Below are 21,762 nucleotides of genomic sequence, written 5' to 3' on the forward strand. Positions count from 1 at the left end.
AGGGGCGGGTGTGGGGGGAGGGGCAGGGAGTGGGGGTATTTGGGGTCGGGGGAGGAGCAGGGATGGAGTGCAGGGGGAGGTAGAGGTGGAGCGGGGATGGAGTGCAGGGAGGTAGGGCAAGGATGGGAGGGGAGAGGCTGAACGTGGGGGATGTGGGAGAACGGGGAAGTGTTGGAAGAGGGTGTGTGGGGTGTTGGGGGAGAGAGAGGGTGTGGGGTGGGAGGGGGAAGGGGAGGAGAAGAAGTCTGGGGAGAAGAAGGAGTCCAGGGAGAGGGAGTGTTGGGTCGGGGAGACCGCAGATCGGGGGAGGGGTGAGGGAAGGTGGGAGGTGAGCAGGGAAAGGGAGAGAAGAGGTTGAGTGGTGGGGGAGGGGTAAGGTGGAGTGGGGAGAAGTCGGGGATGGAGGGACATGAGGGGTTGGTGCAGAGAATTGGGAGGAAAGGAAAGGAATTGGGAGGAAAGTTGGAGGGGGAGAGAGGCGGGGTGAGTTGGGGTTGGGGAGAAGGCTTGGGGGAAGGGGTGGAGAAGTAAGGGTTTGAGAGTCATCTTGTTGTATTTTTTTGTTTGAAGTGTTCATTGCGTTTTGTTGTAGGATTGGCAGCCGCCTTTTGCCTGTGATGTGGACAAGCTGCACTTCACACCACGAATTCAGAGACTGAATGAACTTGAGGTCTGTTTTGTTTTTGTCGTATGACTTTATCTACTTATGTCAATTTGTGTATAGAATTTCTGCTTTTGGTACTGTCACCTTGTGTTCAGTCTTTTGTGCAGATATGGTCCAGTGTCCTGTATGACCTCTACTCTCAACAAATATCACTTCAAGTTTTTGAATTCTGTTTCCTTGCGTTGTGACAGTGACTGGATTTAGGCTGTGAAGCATAAGTTTTGCCTTCTTTCAGCACTAAATATCTTGATGTTTCCAAAATAGGAGCCATCTTTGCAAAAATAAGTGCATGTTAAATTCTGATTTGAGATGTGAAGTGTGAATAAAAGTGTTTTTATATATATATTGGACAATGCTTACAGTATACTTGTCTGATCTGTTCACAGGCTCAGACCAGAGTAAAACTCAATTTTCTGGACCAGATAGCAAAATTCTGGGAGCTGCAGGGATCCACGTTAAAAATTCCACACGTGGAAAGAAAAATTTTGGATTTATTTTTGCTTAACAAGGTAAGATTTCTGTTATGTCCCTAGCTGTGAATCTTGATTTAAAAACATATGCTTGCCCCTTAGCTTCCTGTCCCAACCTCTATCTGTCACTGTCATCAGAATGATGTGTTTTGGTTAATAAAATTTTTATATAGTGTGTATTGAAATTTTTGAGAGAAAATTAAATGTATGGTTTCAGGAGTAGTTGCATCACTGATGAGTAGATTGAGGTTTAGGAAATAAATATTCAGTGTTGCTGGAATTGGTGTATCCTAGATATTAGAGTTGGGACCAGTTGTTTTTGATAGATATTTCATACTTGCATATGAAATACAGTTTTGAAACTTTCAGAATGACCAGGCTTAACAATTTGATAACTTGAGGAAGTTCAGGATATAAGTCCTACAGGTAGCAAAAACAATTTGATATGAGATTAGTTTATAGAAGACAAACTAACCTGGAGTGTATACACTCCATAGAAAGCTGTTCAGCATCCACAGATGCTGCCAGATTTTTTTTTGCTTCTATTTCTGCTGAAATAGAAATGCTGTCATCTATCTTTCCTTAAAGCTTTTGGTTTTAAGAAGTTGAGATAATTATTAATCGATAAAGCAATTTGAAAACTGCTAATATATACATAATATATTTGGGGAGAAGAGGGGAAAAAGCTAATGTTGTAGATATCAGAGTGGAAGAAATGAGGGGTAGGGTGGTGAAGAGAGAGATCAAAGTCTTGAGTGACAAGAATTAGAAAGTTGTAGTACTTTGCAGAACACTATGATCTTTAAAACACCTTGATTGTTGGACTGATATTTTTATTTCATGTTTATGTTCTGCGCATTGCCAATTATATAATGCTTCTGCATTCTTTGCAGCTTGTTGAAGAAGAAGGTGGGTTTGAAATAGTTTGTAAGGAACGACGATGGTCTAAGATAGCGCACATGATGGCATATCCACCTGGAAAAGCATTGGGCTCTCTACTTCGATCACACTATGAACGTATCTTGTACCCATATAATCTCTTTCAGTCTGGAGCCAGTCTTCTGGTGAGTGTAATGTAAAAGTACTTGCTGTTATGTTCTTGCTCGAATAGATCCTGAATAGGGTAATAACAAGTTTGTGGAATTAATTTGATACTGGCAGACCTATTCTTATACCTCCAATAGCAAACAACTTGGCAGTTCAGGTGATGGAATACTTTGCTTTTTTAAATTCACTTGCAGGACATGGGCATTGCTGGCTGGGCCATTATTTATTGTCCTTCCCTAACTGCCCTTTTAGAAGGTCAAGCACATTGTAGTGGATCTGGAAGCGTATCTAGGCTAGACTAGTAAGAATGACAGATTTCCTTCTATGGTGGCACAGTGGTTAGAACTACTGTCTCAGTGCCAGGAACCTGGGTTTGATATTTGACTTAGGTGACTGTGGAGTCTGCATATTCTCCCTGTGTCTGGATGGGTTTCTTCCAAATGCTCCTGTTTCAGCCCACAGTCCAAAAGACGTGCTGGCTAGGTGCATTGGCCATGCTAAATTCTCCCTGCATGTACCCCAAATGGAATGTGGCGACTAAAAATTTTTGCAGTAACTTCATGGCAGTGTGAATGTAAGCCTACTTATGACACTAATAAAGTAAACTTTGAAGAATATTAGTGGGCCGGGTGGATTTTTACAACAATTGTCATCATTCGACTTTTTAATTCCAGATTTTGTTTTTTAATTCAAATTTCATCATCAGCCCTGGGTCTCTGTGTTACTGTTCCTGTGACAGTGCCACTGCCTCCAGAAGGTTGAGACCCAAAGCTGCAGTTAGTTTCACTTAATTGAAAGACGTGATGCAACTCAACCACTATTTTGGAGAGCGAGATTTTTTTCAAAGAAGGATTTTGGGGAATGCTCTGCTTGTTTCATGGAGAAGAAGTAATGCTGCCGTTGTAGAGAGCCTTGGTCATAAAGGAATACAGCATTTGATTTTAGGCATCGTACTCCATGGTGGCTATACATGCAGAATCAGTAGATTAACGCCAGGCTCAAATTATAATGATGGGTTGCATTAACATTTCACGTTTCCTTGAGTTTAGATAGTTGATGAGTGATCCAATTGAAGTGTTTAAAATTACAAAGGGATTACGTGGATGGATACGGGGAGGTGGTGACGTAGTGGTATTGTGCTCTGGGGACCTTTGTTTGAATCCCACAATTCCAGATCATGGAATTTTAGTTCAATTACAATCTGGATTAAAACAATTAGTCATAGTCATACAGCATAGAAAGAGCCCAGCGTGCACTTGGCCCAAGTGTGTGCGCTGGCCATTGAACACCTTTATATTCTAATGCCATTTTCCAGCAATTGGTCCATAGCTTAATATGCTTATATGCATTTCAAGTGCTTATCTAAATGCTTCTTAAATATTGAGGGTTTCTGCCTCTATCACCCTTTCAGGCAGTGAGTGTCAGATTCCCATCACCACCTTGGTGAGAAGCTTTTCCTCTAATCCCCTCCAAAGCTTCTACCCCTTGTCTTAAACCTATGCCCCTCGATTATTGATCCCTCGATTATTGACCCCTCGATTAAGGGGAGAAGTTTCCTATCTGTCCTATCTTTGTTCTCCAGTTTTGTACACCTCAGTCATGCCCCTCCTCAACCTTCCCCTGCTCCAAGGGAAATAAGTTAAAAAGTCTCACAACACCAGGTTAAAGTCCAAGGTTTATTTGGTAGTAAACGCTATTAGCTTTTGGAACGCTGTTCCTTCGTCAGGTGAGGTGAAGAGTTCTGATCATAATCAAGGAAGATGAGGAAAATAACTCGGCCTAACCAGCCTCTTTTCATAGCTGAAATACTCCAGTCTGGGCAACAACCTGGTGAATCTCCTCTGCATCCATTCTAATAGTTGATTGATTGTCATTTAGCTAACTAATGTCCTTTAGGGAAGGAAATTTGCCATTCTTACTTGGTCTGGCTTATATGTGATTCCAGATGGATGGCACTCTGGTTAGCTCCAAGGTTTGCTTCTCGGCTTAGATCACTGTAATGATGGGTGTTTATACTAGGGGATTTCAACTTTTCCGACAAATTGGAATAGTCATGGTGTTAAGGGTTTAGAGGGGGCAGATTTCAAGAAATGTATCTAGGGGTGCTTTTGTATCAAAATGTAGAAGGCTCAACAAGGGATGGTGCAGTGCTGGGTCTGTTTCTGGGAAATGAAGCTGAACATTGTGGCAGTGGGGGAGTATTTTAGCACTAGTGACCACAACATAGTATTGTTCAAATTTGTTATGGATAAGGAGAAAGATTGCCCCAGTGATGGTTTTGGATTGGGGGAAAGCAGATTTTATTAGAATAAAGCTGGATCTGGCCGAAGTTGACTGGGCACTGAATACAGTATATGGAATGAATCTGTACCTGCTTGCAAAAGGATTGAGATTGAGAGAGCACAGACTTAAAAATAATTTGCAAATGAAACAAATGTGGTGCGAGAAGAACCTTCCCACAGTGAATGCTATGGGTTTGGAATGCACTGTTGTAGTCAGAGTCATACAGTGCAAACCATTAAGTCTGCACCAACAATAACTACTACTAAAGTCACACTAATCCCATTTTTCAGCATTTGGCTCATACTCTTGAATGATATGATTTTACAAGGGCTCATCCAAACACTTCTTTAAGATTGTAAGATTTCTGGCCCCCACTACCTTCCCAGGCAGTACATTCCAGATTCTCCCCAACCTGCAAGTGAAGTTTCTTTCCCAAATCCCTTCTGAATCTCCTGTCCCTACCCTAAAACTGTGCCCCTCATGATTTGAACTCTCAACCAAGGGGAACACCTGCTTACTATTCACCCTGCCCATACCCCTCGATCTTACACATCTCGATCATGTTTCCCCTCAGCCTTCTCGGCTCCAAAGAAAATAATCTACGCCTATCCAGTCTCCTTTAAATCAAATGCTCTGTGCCAGGCAATATCCTCGTGAACTTCCTCTGTATCCCCATCCTATAGTGTGATGCACTCCAGCTGTGGCCTAACTAAAGTTCTGTACCATTCCAACATTATATCCTTGCTCTCATGTTCTATGCCATGGCTGAAAGAAGCAAGGGTCTCATATGCCTTCTTAACTATCTTAATTACCTGCTCTGCCATCTTCGGGGATCTCTGAATAAACACCCCAAGATCCGTCTGTTCCTCAGAGCTTCCCAGTGCCGTGACATTGATTAAATACTCCCTTGTCCTGTTACTCCTTCCAAACTGCATCACTTTGCACTTAGCAGGATTAGATACCATCTGCCATTGCTCTGCCTAACTCATCTATATCGTCCTGTAACTTACAACTTTCTTCTTCACTGTTAACCACCCTACCAATCTTGATGTCATCTGCAAACTTGCTCAATTTATTAATAGAATAAACAATATGCGACCCAGCACTGAACCTTATGATATGCTACTTATGATATAGGCTGCAGTCATTCAAACAGCCTTCTACCACCACCGTTTGTCCTATTGCTAAGCCAATTTCTGGTCCATCTTGCCAAGTTTCCCTGAATTCCTTGTACTTCAACCTCCAATCAGTTTCGCATGTGGAATCTTGTCCAAGGCTTTGCTAAAATTCATTTAAGTTACGTTAACTGCACTTCCCTCATCCATACACTCTATCACAAATTTGTTAGGCATGGTCTCCCTCTGACAAAGCCATGCTGATTAACCCAAATTAATTCATGTCCTTTCCAAGTGGAGATTAATTTTTTCTTCAGAATTTTCTCCAGTGGTTTCCCTGCCTCTGACGCGAGAGTCACTGGTTTGTAATTTACATTTCATCTCTACCACCCTTCTTGAAAAGTGGAATCACTTTCACCATCTTCCAGTCCTCTGGATTTCTTCATTCAGACACACAGAACAGCCCTGAGGACCAAATTCGCACCTCAATATGCCAAAATCTTCATGCACAGGTTCAAATGAGACCTTTTCACCGCAGAGGATCTTCAACCGACGCTATACACTTGATATATTGATGACATTTTCTTCCTTTGGACTCATGCGAAGAATCACTGAAACAACTATATGATATCTACAAATTCCATCCCACCATCAGACTCAACGTGGACTACTTTATAGAATCGGTTGCATTTTTGGACACATGCATCTCCATCAAGGACAGTCACCTCAGCACTTCACTGTACCGCAAGCCCACAAGTAACCTCATGATGCTCCACTTCTCCAGCTTCCACGCTAAACACGTCAGAGAAGCCTCCCCCTCCAGAGAAGCCTCCCCCTCCAGAGAAGCCTCCCCCTCCAGAGAAGCCTCCCCCTCCAGAGAAGCCTCCCCCTCCAGAGAAGCCTCCCCCTCCAGAGAAGCCTCCCCCTCCAGAGAAGCCTCCCCCTCCAGAGAAGCCTCCCCCTCCAGAGAAGCCTCCCCCTCCAGAGAAGCCTCCCCCTCCAGAGAAGCCTCCCCCTCCAGAGAAGCCTCCCCCTCCAGAGAAGCCTCCCCCTCCAGAGAAGCCTCCCCCTCCAGAGAAGCCTCCCCCTCCAGAGAAGCCTCCCCCTCCAGAGAAGCCTCCCCCTCCAGAGAAGCCTCCCCCTCCAGAGAAGCCTCCCCCTCCAGAGAAGCCTCCCCCTCCAGAGAAGCCTCCCCCTCCAGAGAAGCCTCCCCCTCCAGAGAAGCCTCCCCCTCCAGAGAAGCCTCCCCCTCCAGAGAAGCCTCCCCCTCCAGAGAAGCCTCCCCCTCCAGAGAAGCCTCCCCCTCCACACAGGATCTGCTCATATGAGGAGGATGGCAACAGACACCTACAAACGGTAAAAGTCACCCCCATAAGAACAGGATATGGCACTCGACTCATCAATTGACAGTTCTGATGCGCCACCGTGAAAAACCGCACCGACCTCCTCGGAAGACAAACACGGGACATGGTGGACAGAGTACCTTTTATCATCCAGTTCTTCCCTGGAGCGGAGAAGCTACAAAATGTCATCCATGAAGATGAACATTTCACCAAGACCATCCCCACACCCCCACTTGCCTTCAAACAACCGCACTACGTCAGACAGGCCACTGTCCGCAGAAACTACCCAGCCTTCAGGTGAACAGTGACCATGACACCACACAACCTTACCATAGCAACCTCTGCAAGATGTGCCGGATCATCGACACGGATGTCATCACCTCACATGAGAACACCATCCACCGGATACACAGTACATGTTCTTGCAACGCAGCCAATGTTGTCTACCTGATAAGCTGCAGGAAAGGGTGTCCCGAGGTATGGTACATTAGCAAGACCATGCAAACGCTATGACAACGGATAAACGAACACTGCTCGACAATCACCAGGCAGGAGTGTTCTCTTGTTGGGGAACACTTTAGCAGTCATGGGCATTCAGCCTCTGATCTTTGGGTAAGCATTCTTCAAGGCGGCCTTCATGACACATGACAACGCAGAATTGCCGAGCCAAGTTCCGCACAAACGAGGATGTCCTCAACCAGGATCTTGGGTTCATGTCACACTGTCTGTAACTCCCACGACTTGCCTGGGCTTGCAAAGTCTCAGTAACTATCCTGGCTGGAGATGATTCACACCTCTTTTAATCTGTGCTTAATCCTCTCTCCACTTGCACTGTCTGTGCCTGTAAAAACTTGATTACCTGTAAAGACTCTCATTCCAACCATTATCTTGTAAATTGAGTCTGTGTCTATATATGCCCTGTTTATAAACACAACTCTTCACTCACCTGAACGAGAAGTAACACTCGGAAAGCTTATGCTACGAAATAAACCTATTGGACTTCAACCTGGTGGTATGAGACTTCGTACTGTGCTTACCCTAGTCCAACACCAGTATCTCCACATCATGACTTCCCTGGTGGCCAGAGAGGAATTAAAAAAATTAGTGTCAAAACCCCCTGCAAATTCCTGCCCTACCTCCCACATCAGCCTGTGATGCAATTCATTTGGGCCTGGGAATTTGCCCATCTCTAAGCCCATCAAGGCTTCGAAAACCTTCTCACTTCCTATGCCAAATAGCTGAAAGTCCTCCCAGTCCTTTTCCTGAACTCTGTACCCATGTTCACCTTTTCCTGAGTGAAGACCGATAGAAGGGTGTCAGATGAATGCTTCTCAGTGTCTTGCAGCTTCACACAGAGATGGCCCCCTGGGCCTCTAATGGGCCTCTGTCTGGTTAACCTCTACCACTAAATGTATTTATAGAATATTTTGGGATTCTCCCTAATCTTTTCACAAGTCCTTTCTCATGCTCCCTTTTTGCTCCTCTAATTGCTTTCTTAACTTATCTCTTGCATTTCCTACACTCGAAGGTCGCAGCTGATCTGCTCCCTTTTGACTTGCTGAAAGCCTTTGTCGTCGTCGTATCCAGTCCTGAATTGTCCTAGAATCCAGGGTTCCCTGAACTTATTGCTCCTACATTTTCCCCTAGAGGGAACATGTTAGATGCACAGTGGTCAGCCAGGACCCAAGTTTAATTACGGCCTTGGGTGACATGCTCTGTGTAGGTTGCACATTCTTTCTCTGTCTGCGTGTGTTTCCTCCCAGTCCAAAGATCTGCAGATTAGGTGGATTGGCCAAGCTAAATTGCGCCTTAGTGTCCCAAAATGTGCATGTTAGATGGATTAACCATGATAAATGTGAGGTTAGAGGAATAAAACAGAGGAGAGGGCCTCTTTCTTGGAGATATGGTGCAGGTTCGATGGGCTGCAATTGTGTGCAGTTTTGGTCACTTAATTACAGGAAGGATATTAATAATGTTGAAAAAGTACAGAGAAGGTTTCAAGAATGTTGCTGGGACTTGAGAAACTGATTTACAGAGGAAGGTTGAATAGTTTAGGACTTTATTCCCTGGAGCGTAGAAGAATGAGGGGAGATTTGATAGAGGCGTATAAAATTATGATGGGTCGATAGAGCGAATGCAAGCAGGCTTTTTCCACTGAAGCCAGGGGAGAAAAAAACTAGAGGACATGGGTTATGGGTTAAGGGTGAAGGGGGAAGCGTTTAAAGGGAATATTAAGGGGGTTTCTTCACACACAGTGGTGGGAGTGTGGAATGAGCTGCCAGATGAAGTGGTGAATGCAGGCTCACTTTTAACATTTAAGCAAAGCTTGGACAGGTACAAGGATGAGAGGGGTGTGGAGGAATATGGTCCAGGTGCAGGTCAGTGGGACTAGGCAGAAAAATGGTTTGGCACAGCTAAGAAGGGCCAAAGGGCCTGTTTCTGTGCTGTAGTGTTCTATGGCTGAATGTTCTCTTCAGTGTCAGGATCTTATGATTTCATTAAAATCTGCCTTCCCCTAATCTACATATTTGGTCCTCTATTTCTTGCTGACTCTTTGGGAACCTATAATACGCTCCCTGTAACGTGCTGCCCTCTTATCACGTCCCTGTAACGTGCTGCCCTCTTATCACGTCCCTGTAACGTGCTGCCCTCTTATCACGTCCCTGTAACGTGCTGCCCTCTTATCACGTCCCTGTAACGTGCTGCCCTCTTATCACGTCCCTGTAACGTGCTGCCCTCTTATCACGTCCCTGTAACGTGCTGCCCTCTTATCACGTCCCTGTAACGTGCTGCCCTCTTATCACGTCCCTGTAACGTGCTGCCCTCTTATCACGTCCCTGTAACGTGCTGCCCTCTTATCACGTCCCTGTAACGTGCTGCCCTCTTATCACGTCCCTGTAACGTGCTGCCCTCTTATCACGTCCCTGTAACGTGCTGCCCTCTTATCACGTCCCTGTAACGTGCTGCCCTCTTATCACGTCCCTGTAACGTGCTGCCCTCTTATCACGTCCCTGTAACGTGCTGCCCTCTTATCACGTCCCTGTAACGTGCTGCCCTCTTATCACGTCCCTGTAACGTGCTGCCCTCTTATCACGTCCCTGTAACGTGCTGCCCTCTTATCACGTCCCTGTAACGTGCTGCCCTCTTATCACGTCCCTGTAACGTGCTGCCCTCTTATCACGTCCCTGTAACGTGCTGCCCTCTTATCACGTCCCTGTAACGTGCTGCCCTCTTATCACGTCCCTGTAACGTGCTGCCCTCTTATCACGTCCCTGTAACGTGCTGCCCTCTTATCACGTCCCTGTAACGTGCTGCCCTCTTATCACGTCCCTGTAACGTGCTGCCCTCTTATCACGTCCCTGTAACGTGCTGCCCTCTTATCACGTCCCTGTAACGTGCTGCCCTCTTATCACGTCCCTGTAACGTGCTGCCCTCTTATCACGTCCCTGTAACGTGCTGCCCTCTTATCACGTCCCTGTAACGTGCTGCCCTCTTATCACGTCCCTGTAACGTGCTGCCCTCTTATCACGTCCCTGTAACGTGCTGCCCTCTTATCACGTCCCTGTAACGTGCTGCCCTCTTATCACGTCCCTGTAACGTGCTGCCCTCTTATCACGTCCCTGTAACGTGCTGCCCTCTTATCACGTCCCTGTAACGTGCTGCCCTCTTATCACGTCCCTGTAACGTGCTGCCCTCTTATCACGTCCCTGTAACGTGCTGCCCTCTTATCACGTCCCTGTAACGTGCTGCCCTCTTATCACGTCCCTGTAACGTGCTGCCCTCTTATCACGTCCCTGTAACGTGCTGCCCTCTTATCACGTCCCTGTAACGTGCTGCCCTCTTATCACGTCCCTGTAACGTGCTGCCCTCTTATCACGTCCCTGTAACGTGCTGCCCTCTTATCACGTCCCTGTAACGTGCTGCCCTCTTATCACGTCCCTGTAACGTGCTGCCCTCTTATCACGTCCCTGTAACGTGCTGCCCTCTTATCACGTCCCTGTAACGTGCTGCCCTCTTATCACGTCCCTGTAACGTGCTGCCCTCTTATCACGTCCCTGTAACGTGCTGCCCTCTTATCACGTCCCTGTAACGTGCTGCCCTCTTATCACGTCCCTGTAACGTGCTGCCCTCTTATCACGTCCCTGTAACGTGCTGCCCTCTTATCACGTCCCTGTAACGTGCTGCCCTCTTATCACGTCCCTGTAACGTGCTGCCCTCTTATCACGTCCCTGTAACGTGCTGCCCTCTTATCACGTCCCTGTAACGTGCTGCCCTCTTATCACGTCCCTGTAACGTGCTGCCCTCTTATCACGTCCCTGTAACGTGCTGCCCTCTTATCACGTCCCTGTAACGTGCTGCCCTCTACTCATAAAGCCTAGTTTGAAGTCCCTTCCAAGCTATCATTCCTCCTTTATTGCAGTAATTGACTCCTCGGTTAATAGTGTGACACCACTTCCCTTTTTACACCATTCTCTGTCTCACCTAAAGATCCTATACCCCAGAATGTTGAGTTGCCAGTCCTGCCCTTTCCTAAATCATGTTTCTGTGACAACAGCGCCATACTTCCATGTGTCAATTCATACCTTCAACTCATCAGTCTTGCCTATTATGCTCTTGAGACTAAAGTAAAGACCATCCATTCTTGTGGAAGCAGTCTTACCTAAGGCATTCAAGGGGGCATGAGAAATGATGTGCAAGGTTACAGGGAAAAGGCAGGAGAATGGCACTAAGTCATACTGCTCATTTGGAGAGCTGATGCACACACCATATTATTGAAGACATGCTTTAGAAATTGCTACACCCCTAGCCAAGCAGTTCCAGTACAGCTACATCACTGGTATCTACTCGGCAATATGGCAAATTGTACAGGTATGTCCTCTGTACAAGAAACAGAATAAATCCAACCTGGTCAATTATTGCCCTGTCAGTCAATTCTTGATTATCAGCAAAATGATGGAAGGGGCCATCAGTAGTGCTACCAAGCAGCACTTAATCAATAGCAACCTGCTCGTAGATGCTCAGTTCGGGTTTCACCAGGGTCACTCAGCTCTTGAACTCATTACAGCCTTGGTTCAAACATGGAAAGAAGAACTGAATCCCAGTGGTGAGGTGCAAGTGAATGCCTTTGATATCAAGGCAGCATTTGACCTAGTATCGCATCAAAGAGTCCTATTAAAACTGGAGTCAGTGGGAATTGGGAAAACTCTCATCTGGCACAAAGGACGATGGTTGTGGTAGTTCGAGGTCAATCATCTCAGCTCCAGGACATCATTGCAGGAGTTATAGATCATAGAATCCCTAGAGTGCAAAAGAAGGCCATTTGACTAACAGGGCATCTTACCTGGCCAATCCCCACCTAATCCTTGTAAGCTCACACATTTACCCTGCTCATCCCTCTAACCTCCAAATATTTGGACATTAAGGCCCAATTAAGCATAGCCAATCAACCTAACCTGCACATCTTTGGAGTGTGGAAGGAAACAGGGGCATCGTGCAAACGCCACGCGGACAGTCACCCAAGGCTGGCACTGGGATGCAGCAATGTTAACCACTGTGCCGCCTTGCTGTCCCAGTTCTTCAGGGTAGTGTCCTCGGCCAAGCCATCTTCAACTGACTCAATGACTGTCCTTCTATCATAAGGTCAAAAGTGGAGATGTTTGCAGATGATGGTGTTCAGCACCATTTGTGCCTCGTCAGATACTGAAGCAGTTAATGTCCAAATGCAACAAGCTTGGGCTGACAAATTGCAAGTAGCAGAGTCAGGCAATGTCCAACCCAACAAGAGAGGATCTCACCACCCCGTGACATTCAATGACATTACCATCACTGAATAGATGTACAAACATAGAAAATAGACGTAGAAATATACCATTTGACCCATTGAATCTGCTTTGCCATTCTTTGTGTCATGGCTGATTATCCAGCTCAATATACTGACCCCGCACCCTCGAACAATATCCTTTTGCTCCAAGAACCGTGACACTGGGATGCGCAGCACTAGCCGGGAGGGTTACAGTGACCCCTGGTGGCCGGGAGTCATATCTAACTCTTGAAATTGTGCAATGTTCTGGTTTCAACTATTTCCTGCGGTAACGGATTCCATTGTTGACCAGTCACTAGGTGAAGAAATTTCACCTCATCTGTCCCCCCTCCCAAATCCTACGTGGGTGGCACAGTGGATAGCTCTCCTGCTTCACAGTGCAGGGACCCAGGTTCAATTCCAGCCTTGTCTGTGTGGACAGTTCTCCCCATGTCTGAGTGACTTTTCTCTGGGTGCTCTGGGTTCTTTCTACAGTCCAGACATATGCAGGTTAGATGGATTGGCCATGCTGAATTGCCCCTAGTGTCCAAAAGTGTGTGGGTTAGAGGGATTAGTGGGATAATAAATGGATAGGGCAGACGGTGAACCTCGGTTAGATACTGTGTTGGTGAACTGGCACAGACTTGGGCCGAATGGCTGCCTGCACTGTAGGGATTCTATAATTCTCTGATCAAAATCCTGTGGGTTACTATTGACCAGCAACTGGACTAGACAAGCCATGTACGACCCAGGTTGATAGAGTTATTAAGAAGGTGTCAGTGTGTTAGCTTTTATTGGTAGAGGGATTGAGTTTGGAGCGGGGAGATCATGTTGCAACTGTACAAAACTCTGGTGCAGCCGCAGTTGGAGTATTGCGTATAGTTCTGGTCGCCGCATTATAAGAAAGATATGGAAGCATTGGAAAGGGTGCAGAGGAGATTTACCAGGATGTTGCCTGGTATGGTCGGAAGGTCTTATGAGGAAAGGCTGAAGGACTTGAGGTCGTTTTTGTTAAGAGAGAAGAAGGTTAAGAGGTGACTTAATTGAGGCATACAAGGTGACCAGAGGATTAGATAGGGTGGGCAATGAGAGCCTTTTTCCTTGGATGGTGATGGCTAACATGAGGGGACATAGCTTTAAATTGAGGGGTAATAAATATAGGACAGATGTTAGAGGTAGGTTCCTTACTCAGGGCATGGAATGCCCTGCCTGCAGCAGTAGTGGACTCGCCAACTTTAAGGGCATTCAAATGGTTGTTGGATAGGCACATGGATAATATTGGAATAGTTTAGGTTAGAGTGCCATTAGATTGGTTTTACTGGTTGGGGCAACATCGAGGGCCAAAAGGGCCTGTACTGCGCTGTTATGTTCTATGACCATTTAGAAGGACAAATACAGCAGATACCAGGGAACACCACCCACATCCTGTAAATGAATTTCAAAAAACTGAATGGCCACCTTCTGCACTGTAAGAATTCTGCCTGGCAATTTTGATTGCAGGCATAGGATCAAGGTGGCAAGTGATCTTCAGCAGAAGCTGTATTGGAAAGACCTTTTTCTCTTATAAATGGTTTTAAAAGTAAACCTGTACCCATTTGCTGTCTCTACCTGAATTGTAAACCACCACTGTGTTCATTGCTGATCCTTTTCATAGATTTTTAAATTAGCAAAGCAGTTGTGCAATTAGGAGTAGCTATTTCCATTGTTAATCCTTCCTGTTAATGTTACTAAAAATCAATCCTTCCTCTCCCTCACCCAGTGACAGCATTCCGCAGGAACCTCTCCCTCCATGACACCCTTGTTTACTCTTCCATCATTGCCATTCCATGCAATCACAAAAGATGCAACACCTGCTCTAAACGCTCCTTCCTTCTCACCATGCAAGGTCCCAAATACCCCTTCCAGGTGAAGTAGAATTTCAAGTGCACCTCCTTTAGTTTAGTCTATTTTCTGCTCCCAATGCGGTCTCAAAGAACAAAGAAAATTACAGCAGAGGAACAGACCCTACGGCCCTCCAAGCCTGCCATGCTGGCTAAATCCCTTACCCTTCCAGGAACCATATCCCTCTATTCACATTCTCTTCATGTATTTGTCAAGACATCCCAAAAGTCACCACCATATCCGCTTCCACCACCTCCGCTGTAAAGAGTTCCAGGCACCCACCACCCTCTGTGTAAAACAAAAAAAATCTGCCTCGTACATCTCCTTTAAACCTTGCCCCTCACACCTTTAAAGCTTCTGACTATCCACTCTGTCCATGCCTGTCATAATCTTGTAAACTTCTATCAGATTGCACCTCAACCTCCGTTGTTCCAGTGAGAACAAACCAAGTTTCTCCAACCTCTCCTCATAGCTGATACCCTCCATACCTGCCAACATCCTGGTAAATTTTTTCTGTACCCTCTCCAAAGCTTTCACATCCTTTGACTAGAATTGAACACTAATCTCCAAGTGCAGCCTAACTAAGGCTCTGTAAAGTTGCGACATGCCTTGCCAGTTTTTAAACTCAGTGCCCCAGCTGAGGAAGGCAAGCATGCTGTATGCCTTCTTGACTACCTTCTTCACCTGCATTGCCACTTTCAGCGACCTGTGTACCTGTACACCCAGATCCTGCTGTCTGTCGATACTTTTCAGGGTTCTGCCACTAACTGTATATTTCCTATCTATACTAGCCCTTCCAAAATGCATTAACTCACATTTGTCCTGATTACACTCCAGCTACCATCTCTTCGCACCAACCTCCAACCAATCTATATATTGTTGTGTCCTTTGATGGTCCTCATTGCTATCTGCAAATCCACCAACCTTTGTGTTGTCTGCAAACTTACTAATCAGACCAGTTACATTTTACTCTGAATCAAACAGCAAAGGTCCCAGCACTGATCACTGAGGAATGCCACTTGTCACAGCCCTCCATTCAGAAACTCATCCTTCCACTTCTACCCTCTCTTCTTTGACCGAGCTAGTTCTGTATCCACTTTGCCAGCTAACCTCAGATCCCATGCGACTTCATCTTCTGCACCAGTCTACCATGAGGGACCTTGTCAAAGGCCTTACTGAAGTCCGTGTAGACAACATCCACTGCCTTACCCATATCAATCATTTTCGTCACTTCCTCGAAAAATTCGATCAAGTTAGTTAGACATGACTTCCCCTTCACAATATCGTTTTGTCCTTCACTACTATGTCCATTTATTTCCAAGTGGGAGTAAATCCTGTTTCGAAGAATCCTCTCCAATAATTTGCCTACTGCTGATGTAAGGCTCACTAGCCTGTAATTACCTAGATTATTCTTGCTGCCCTACTTAAACAAAGGAACAACATTGGCTATTCTCTAATCCTCTGGGACCTCCTGTGTAGCCAGTGAGAATACAAAGATTTTCCTTAATCCTGTTGGCCAATGCTTTTTTGTGATCCCTTTTAGCCCTCCATACTCTTTGTTTAAGTTTCTTTCTACTTTCCTTGTATTCCATACTTGCTTCGTGTTCCCAGCCTCCTAGCTTTGAGTGCTTCCTTTTTCTCTTTGACTAGGCTCGCAATATTTCTTGTTATCCAGGGTTCCCAAAACATTGCCTTTCATCCTTGCAGGAATGTGTCAGTCCTGAATCTCTATCAATTTTCACTTGAAAGCCTTCCTCATGCCAGATGTTGATCTGCTGTCAAATATCTGCCTCCAATCTACATTCGTCCATTCCTGCCCTAATGTTGTAATTAGCCTTCCCCCAATTTAGCACCTTAACTTGAGGACTGTACTTATCTTTACCCATTAGTACCTTAACGTTTACTGAATTGTGGTCACTGTTCCCGAACTGCTCCATAAGAACATAAGAAATAGGAAGTCTTTTAAAAGACCCCAGCGATGTTTGCCTCTACCACCACCGACGGCAGCAGAGTCCACTCACTCACCACCCTCTGAGTGAAAAACTTACCCCTAACATCTCCTCTGTACTTGCTCTCCAGCACCTTAAACCTATGTCCTCTCGTAGCGACCATTTCAGCCCTGGGAAATAGCCTCTGAGAATCCACCCTATCTATTCCTCTCAACATTTTATAAACCTGTATCAGGTCGCCTCTCAACCTTCGTCTCCAGGGAGTAGAACCCTAGTTCCCGCAACCAATCTTCATAAGGCATTGTCTCCCAATCCAGGCAACATCCTTGTAAATCTCCTCTGCACCCTCTCAATAGCTTCCACATCCTTCCTGTAGTGAGGCGACCAGAACGGCACACAGTACTCCAAGTGGGGTCTGACAAGGGTCTTATAAAGTTGCAGCATTACCTCCTGACTCCTAAACTCAATCCCTCGATTAATGAAGGCCAGTACACCATTTGCCTTCTTGACCACACCCTCCACCTGTGAGGCCAATTTGAGTCCTATGGACCTGGACCTGAAGATCCTTCTGCTCCTCTACATTGTTAAGATTCCTACCCTTGATCCCATTCTCCTTCATCCCATTGGTCCTGCCAAAATGGACCACTACACATTTATCCGTGTTGAAGTCCATCTGCCACTTCCCCGCCCAGTCTTGCATCCTATCTATGTCACGCTGCAACTTCTGACATCCCTCCAGACTATCCACAACACCACAAACCTTCGTATTGTCGGCGAACTTACTAACCCATCCCTCCACTTCCTTATCCAGGTCATTTATGAAAATGACAAGCAGCAAGGGTCCTAGAACAGATCCCCGGGGCACTCCACTGGTGACCGACCTCCATGCAGAAAAAGACGCATCCACAACCAGTCTCTGCCTTCTGCAGGCAAGCCAGTTCTGGATCCACAAGGCCAAAGCCCCTTGGATCCCATGCCCTCTCACCTTCTCAAGAAGTCTTGCATGGGGTACCTTATCAAATCCCTTGCTGACGTCCATGTAAACCACATCCACTGCTCTTCCTTCATCAATGTGTTCAGTCACATTTTCAAAGAACTCAACTAGGCTCGTAAGGCATGACCTGCCCTTGACAAAGCCGTGCTGACTATTTCTGATCATACTAAACTTCTCTAAATGCTCATAAATCTTGTCCTTCAGAATCCTCTCCATCAACTTACCAACCACTGAGGTCAGACTCACCGGTCAGTAATTTCCCAGGCTATCCCTGTTCCCTTTCTTGAAAACAGGAATCATATCTGCGATCCTCTGGAACCTCTCCTGTCTCCATCGACGATGCAAAGATCATTGCCAGGGGCTCTGCAATTCTTAAAACAAGCTCAATGGATAGATTAAAACCCAAGACTGAGCATGGTCCATCTAGGCAGACAGTTCGTTGAACATAAGGCACAATAAAAATAAGAACTAAAACCAGTTGAACTTGGCAAACTGAATCCCACCACTGTCTAAATGTCAGATTACTCGTCCAATGTCCTGTATTTGATGGACAGAAATGTCCTCCAACTAAATACTGGGAAGTCATTGTCTTTTCATCCCCACTATAAACTATGTTCCCTAGCTTACCCACTCGATTCCTCACCTTGGCAACTTTATACTGAACTAAAGTGTTTGCAAATTTAGTGTCACCTTTGAACATGTAATGGACACAGTGTCTTCATTGCAACCACTTATTTGCATCTTGATGACGTCGCCCAACTATGCCCCTGCTTTTAAAGCCCTCACCCACACCTTTTATTGTCTCTAGACTTGACTGTTATAATGCACTCTTGCCTAGTCTCCCACCTTCCAGTAGCCAGTGTCTTGAATTCCTCCCCCACCCCTCTCAACCCACCTGCTGGTGTATTTTTTACATTTGCATGCTTGTTTTCAAATTCCTCCGCAACTTGCCTGCTCGCTATCTCTAACCTGCTTCAACTATGCAACCTTCATATTTGTGCTCCTCCAATTCTGGCCTGTTGTCCATTCCTGTCTTTTATTACTGAATTGTTGGCAGCCATGTCTTCAATTGCTATATCATGGCTCGTGATACAAAACAAAATTGGGGGTTCAACTCCATTTTAAAGTTGTGCATGCTTTAAACTGTCTTCTTCTGCAGAGACTAACAAAGATGAACTCTAACCCCCTGCATGCTTTCTAATGGACATTCCTTTGCAGAACAATCAGTAAAAGCAGCTACATAGTTTCTGGAACATCCTTTCTTATTCACTTTATGCTAACCCTGACTATCTCACCTGCTATGCATTGCAGCGTGTCTCTTGTATTTTGCTGATGGGAAGCCATTTTAACAATACTGGTGCACGTGTCTTTTAAATATGCTAATTAATCCCAATTAATATAGTATGCAAGGAATATAATTCTAATAGACGGGATAAAACAAAATAGTTACTGGCCTAATCTTTCTTGTGTAGACAGAATTTAAATTTTAGCACTTCTGTGATAAAATGTACCAGAAATTTCACCAAATCCAAATAGGCAAGGGCCCCATGGTCTGTGCTCTAGTTTTTGGAAAGACTTGTAAAAATTGTGTAGCCATTCCCAATACTATATTTTAAGTTTCCTTAACGATAGTAGTGGTAATGCTATAGAATTATGACCACAGACCTAGACTAATGTAGAAAGTGGGTTCAGATCTAGAAAGAAAAAGCTATTAATTGACATGAAGCTATTAGATTGTCTTAAAATCCAACTGGGCTGTTGAAGTATTTCAGGGAAGTCAGTGGTCCTTGCATGATCCCTGTGACTCCAGTTACACGCTGACTCTGAAATTACGTAGCATATGACTAGGCTAATTAAACGCTTTTGAGAACAGGGCAGCTAGGTATATCCATATACTCAATTCATTATATTTTTTTAAGAAAAGGAAAATAGAAAGCTAGACTCTTGCTGGAGATTATGGCAGTAGTTTTACAAATGGCATTAAAACTAGTGCCTTTATTTTCAGTGTGTCCAGAAGCCAAGTCTGATCAACGATGAAAAAGATCAAGAGTACAAACCACATGATATTGTTCAGCGACAATCTGTGCAGTCTTCAGAAATGAGTATACCAGCTCGAAGAGCGAAACGTATGAGATCTGAGGTGGGTACTATTCTGCAAGTCATTGATTTACACTGTATCAGTGCAAAATTAGGTTGTAACTGGTTCAATCTGTGCAGATAAAATTAGAATAAAGGATAACCAGATTAAAGAAGGTACAAAGAATGCCAACTGAGAGTTTCTTCAATGTTTTACTAAAATACCTTCAAATAAATGTTATTTTGCCTTGCAGTATATTATAACTGTCAGCACATAAATGAGTTCATTTTGATGTGAACTGAGACAGTGCCAACTGTTTTTTTCAAATGCGTAGATCTATTCGTGTTTAGAATTTAGCTCCTTAATTTCAGTGGCAAATTGGAGTGAAATAAGTCAGGAAACTTGTATCCGTAGAGCACAAGCCTTTTTACATGAGGGATCACAATTGCAAATTTTCCCTCATTCACTGGGTTGGTGAACAAATTTTGGAAAGATAAAGTGAAATTCATTTCACTGTTCTCAAAACGGCAAACGTGTGAACAAGCTTCAAATGAAACGAGTTTGTTAGCTTACTTTATTGTCACGATATGAACGTATAGGAACATTGATTTAGTGAGATATCTGGCATTGTTGCTACAGCACCAAGGTGGTAGGCAATTCCTAAATTACCTCAGCAATTGTCTGTAACACATCTGAATTACCTCTCGTTTACCTATGCATGCACAGCAGGCTTTTTAAGGACAGATCAGTTCATCAACTCCCTAAAACACATACTGAGACTCTGGAACTTCCTCCCTAAACTCTCTGCTTCTTTTAAGGCAAAGAGCAAAGAAAATTGCAGCATAGGAACATAGGAATTGCAGCTTCGGCCCTCCAAGCCTGCATTGACCAGGCTGCCCGACTGAAATAAAACCCCCTACCCTTCCAGGGACCATATCACTCCATTCCCATCCTATTCATGTATTTGTCAAGATGCCCCTTAAAAGTCACTATCGTATCTGCTTCCACTACCTCCCCCGGCAGCAGGTTCCAGGCACCCACCACCTTCTGTGTAAAAACTTGCCTCCTGCATCTCCTTTAAACCTATGCCCCCGAGTAATTGACTGTTCCACCTTGGGGAAAAAGCTTCTGACTATCCACTCTAGCCATGCCCCCCATCTTGATCTTACATAGAACAATGCAGCACAGTACAGGCCCCTTGGCCCTCGATGTTATGTCGAGCTATGTCCAAACCCAAGATCAAGCTATCCCATTCCCCTATCGTTCTGGTGCGCTCCACGTGCCTATCCAACACCAGCTTGAAAGTTCGTAAAGTGTCCGACTCCACTATCACAGCTGGCAATGTATTCCACACCCCAACCACTCTGAGTAAAGTATCTGCCTCGGACCTCTTGCATCTCCCACCATTCTAATCAGTATTCTGTAAACTGTGTGTGCCTTTTATGTGCTCTGTTTGAGACCAGAATTCTCCACTCACCCGACGAAGGGGCAAACCCCGAAAGCTTGTGGATTTACTATCAAATAAACTGGTTGGACTTTAACCTGGTGTCGTGAGACGACTTACTGTGTTGTAGGGATAATCAGGGATTTCGGGCAGAAAGAATACCTTAAGATGAGTGAAACTAAGAGAACAGAGTCCAAAATATTTAGAAGAATTCAAACAAAAGTAAACATTGTTCTGAGTTAAGAAGAATTGCAGTAACCAGATTTAGTGTGAGAAGGTGGACTTCAGAGTTATATGAAATGTTTGATACAATTTTAATACAGTCTGGGAATCAAGAGTTAAAGCAATTTATGACCATTTGTACAGCAGTCAAGACAACTAAATCCTAAAGGGGGTGCTGTAGATCATGGGCTAGAAGCTTTGTTTAAGAGTGTCATTTGGAACACCTGGACTGAGTTCGAAATGCAAATTGCTAGGGGAAAGTATTAATGTGAAAGAAAATTTTAATGCTTTTTTTGGGAGTGGAGTTTGGAACTCTTGGAATCATCTGAGGAATTTCTGTGGAGGAATCCAGAGACACTAACTTGGGTTCAGAACAGAGTGTGTATATTTGACCACAGTCATACAGTGTGCTTAAAATGGACAAAGAACAAAGCACAGCACAGGAACAGGCCCTTCGATGTGCCAACTTGTGA

General features: G+C 44.9%; 1 protein-coding gene across 1 annotated transcript in view; it reads left to right on the forward strand.

The window, feature by feature from the left end:
* The window catches only part of LOC145356777 (lysine-specific demethylase 5B-like), a 340,420-nt gene that overhangs the window by 7,749 nt on the left and 310,909 nt on the right, over positions 1-21,762 (forward strand). The window contains exons 2-5 of the mRNA XM_080209644.1: positions 593-670; positions 1,051-1,173; positions 2,028-2,198; positions 19,552-19,686. Of these exons, the coding sequence (XP_080065770.1) occupies positions 593-670; positions 1,051-1,173; positions 2,028-2,198; positions 19,552-19,686 (507 nt within the window). The remainder of the gene's footprint in view (positions 1-592; positions 671-1,050; positions 1,174-2,027; positions 2,199-19,551; positions 19,687-21,762) is intronic.

This window comes from Carcharhinus amblyrhynchos, chromosome 22, assembly GCF_965287045.1.
Source record: "Carcharhinus amblyrhynchos chromosome 22, sCarAmb.v2.hapA, whole genome shotgun sequence".
NCBI lineage: Eukaryota > Metazoa > Chordata > Chondrichthyes > Carcharhiniformes > Carcharhinidae > Carcharhinus > Carcharhinus amblyrhynchos.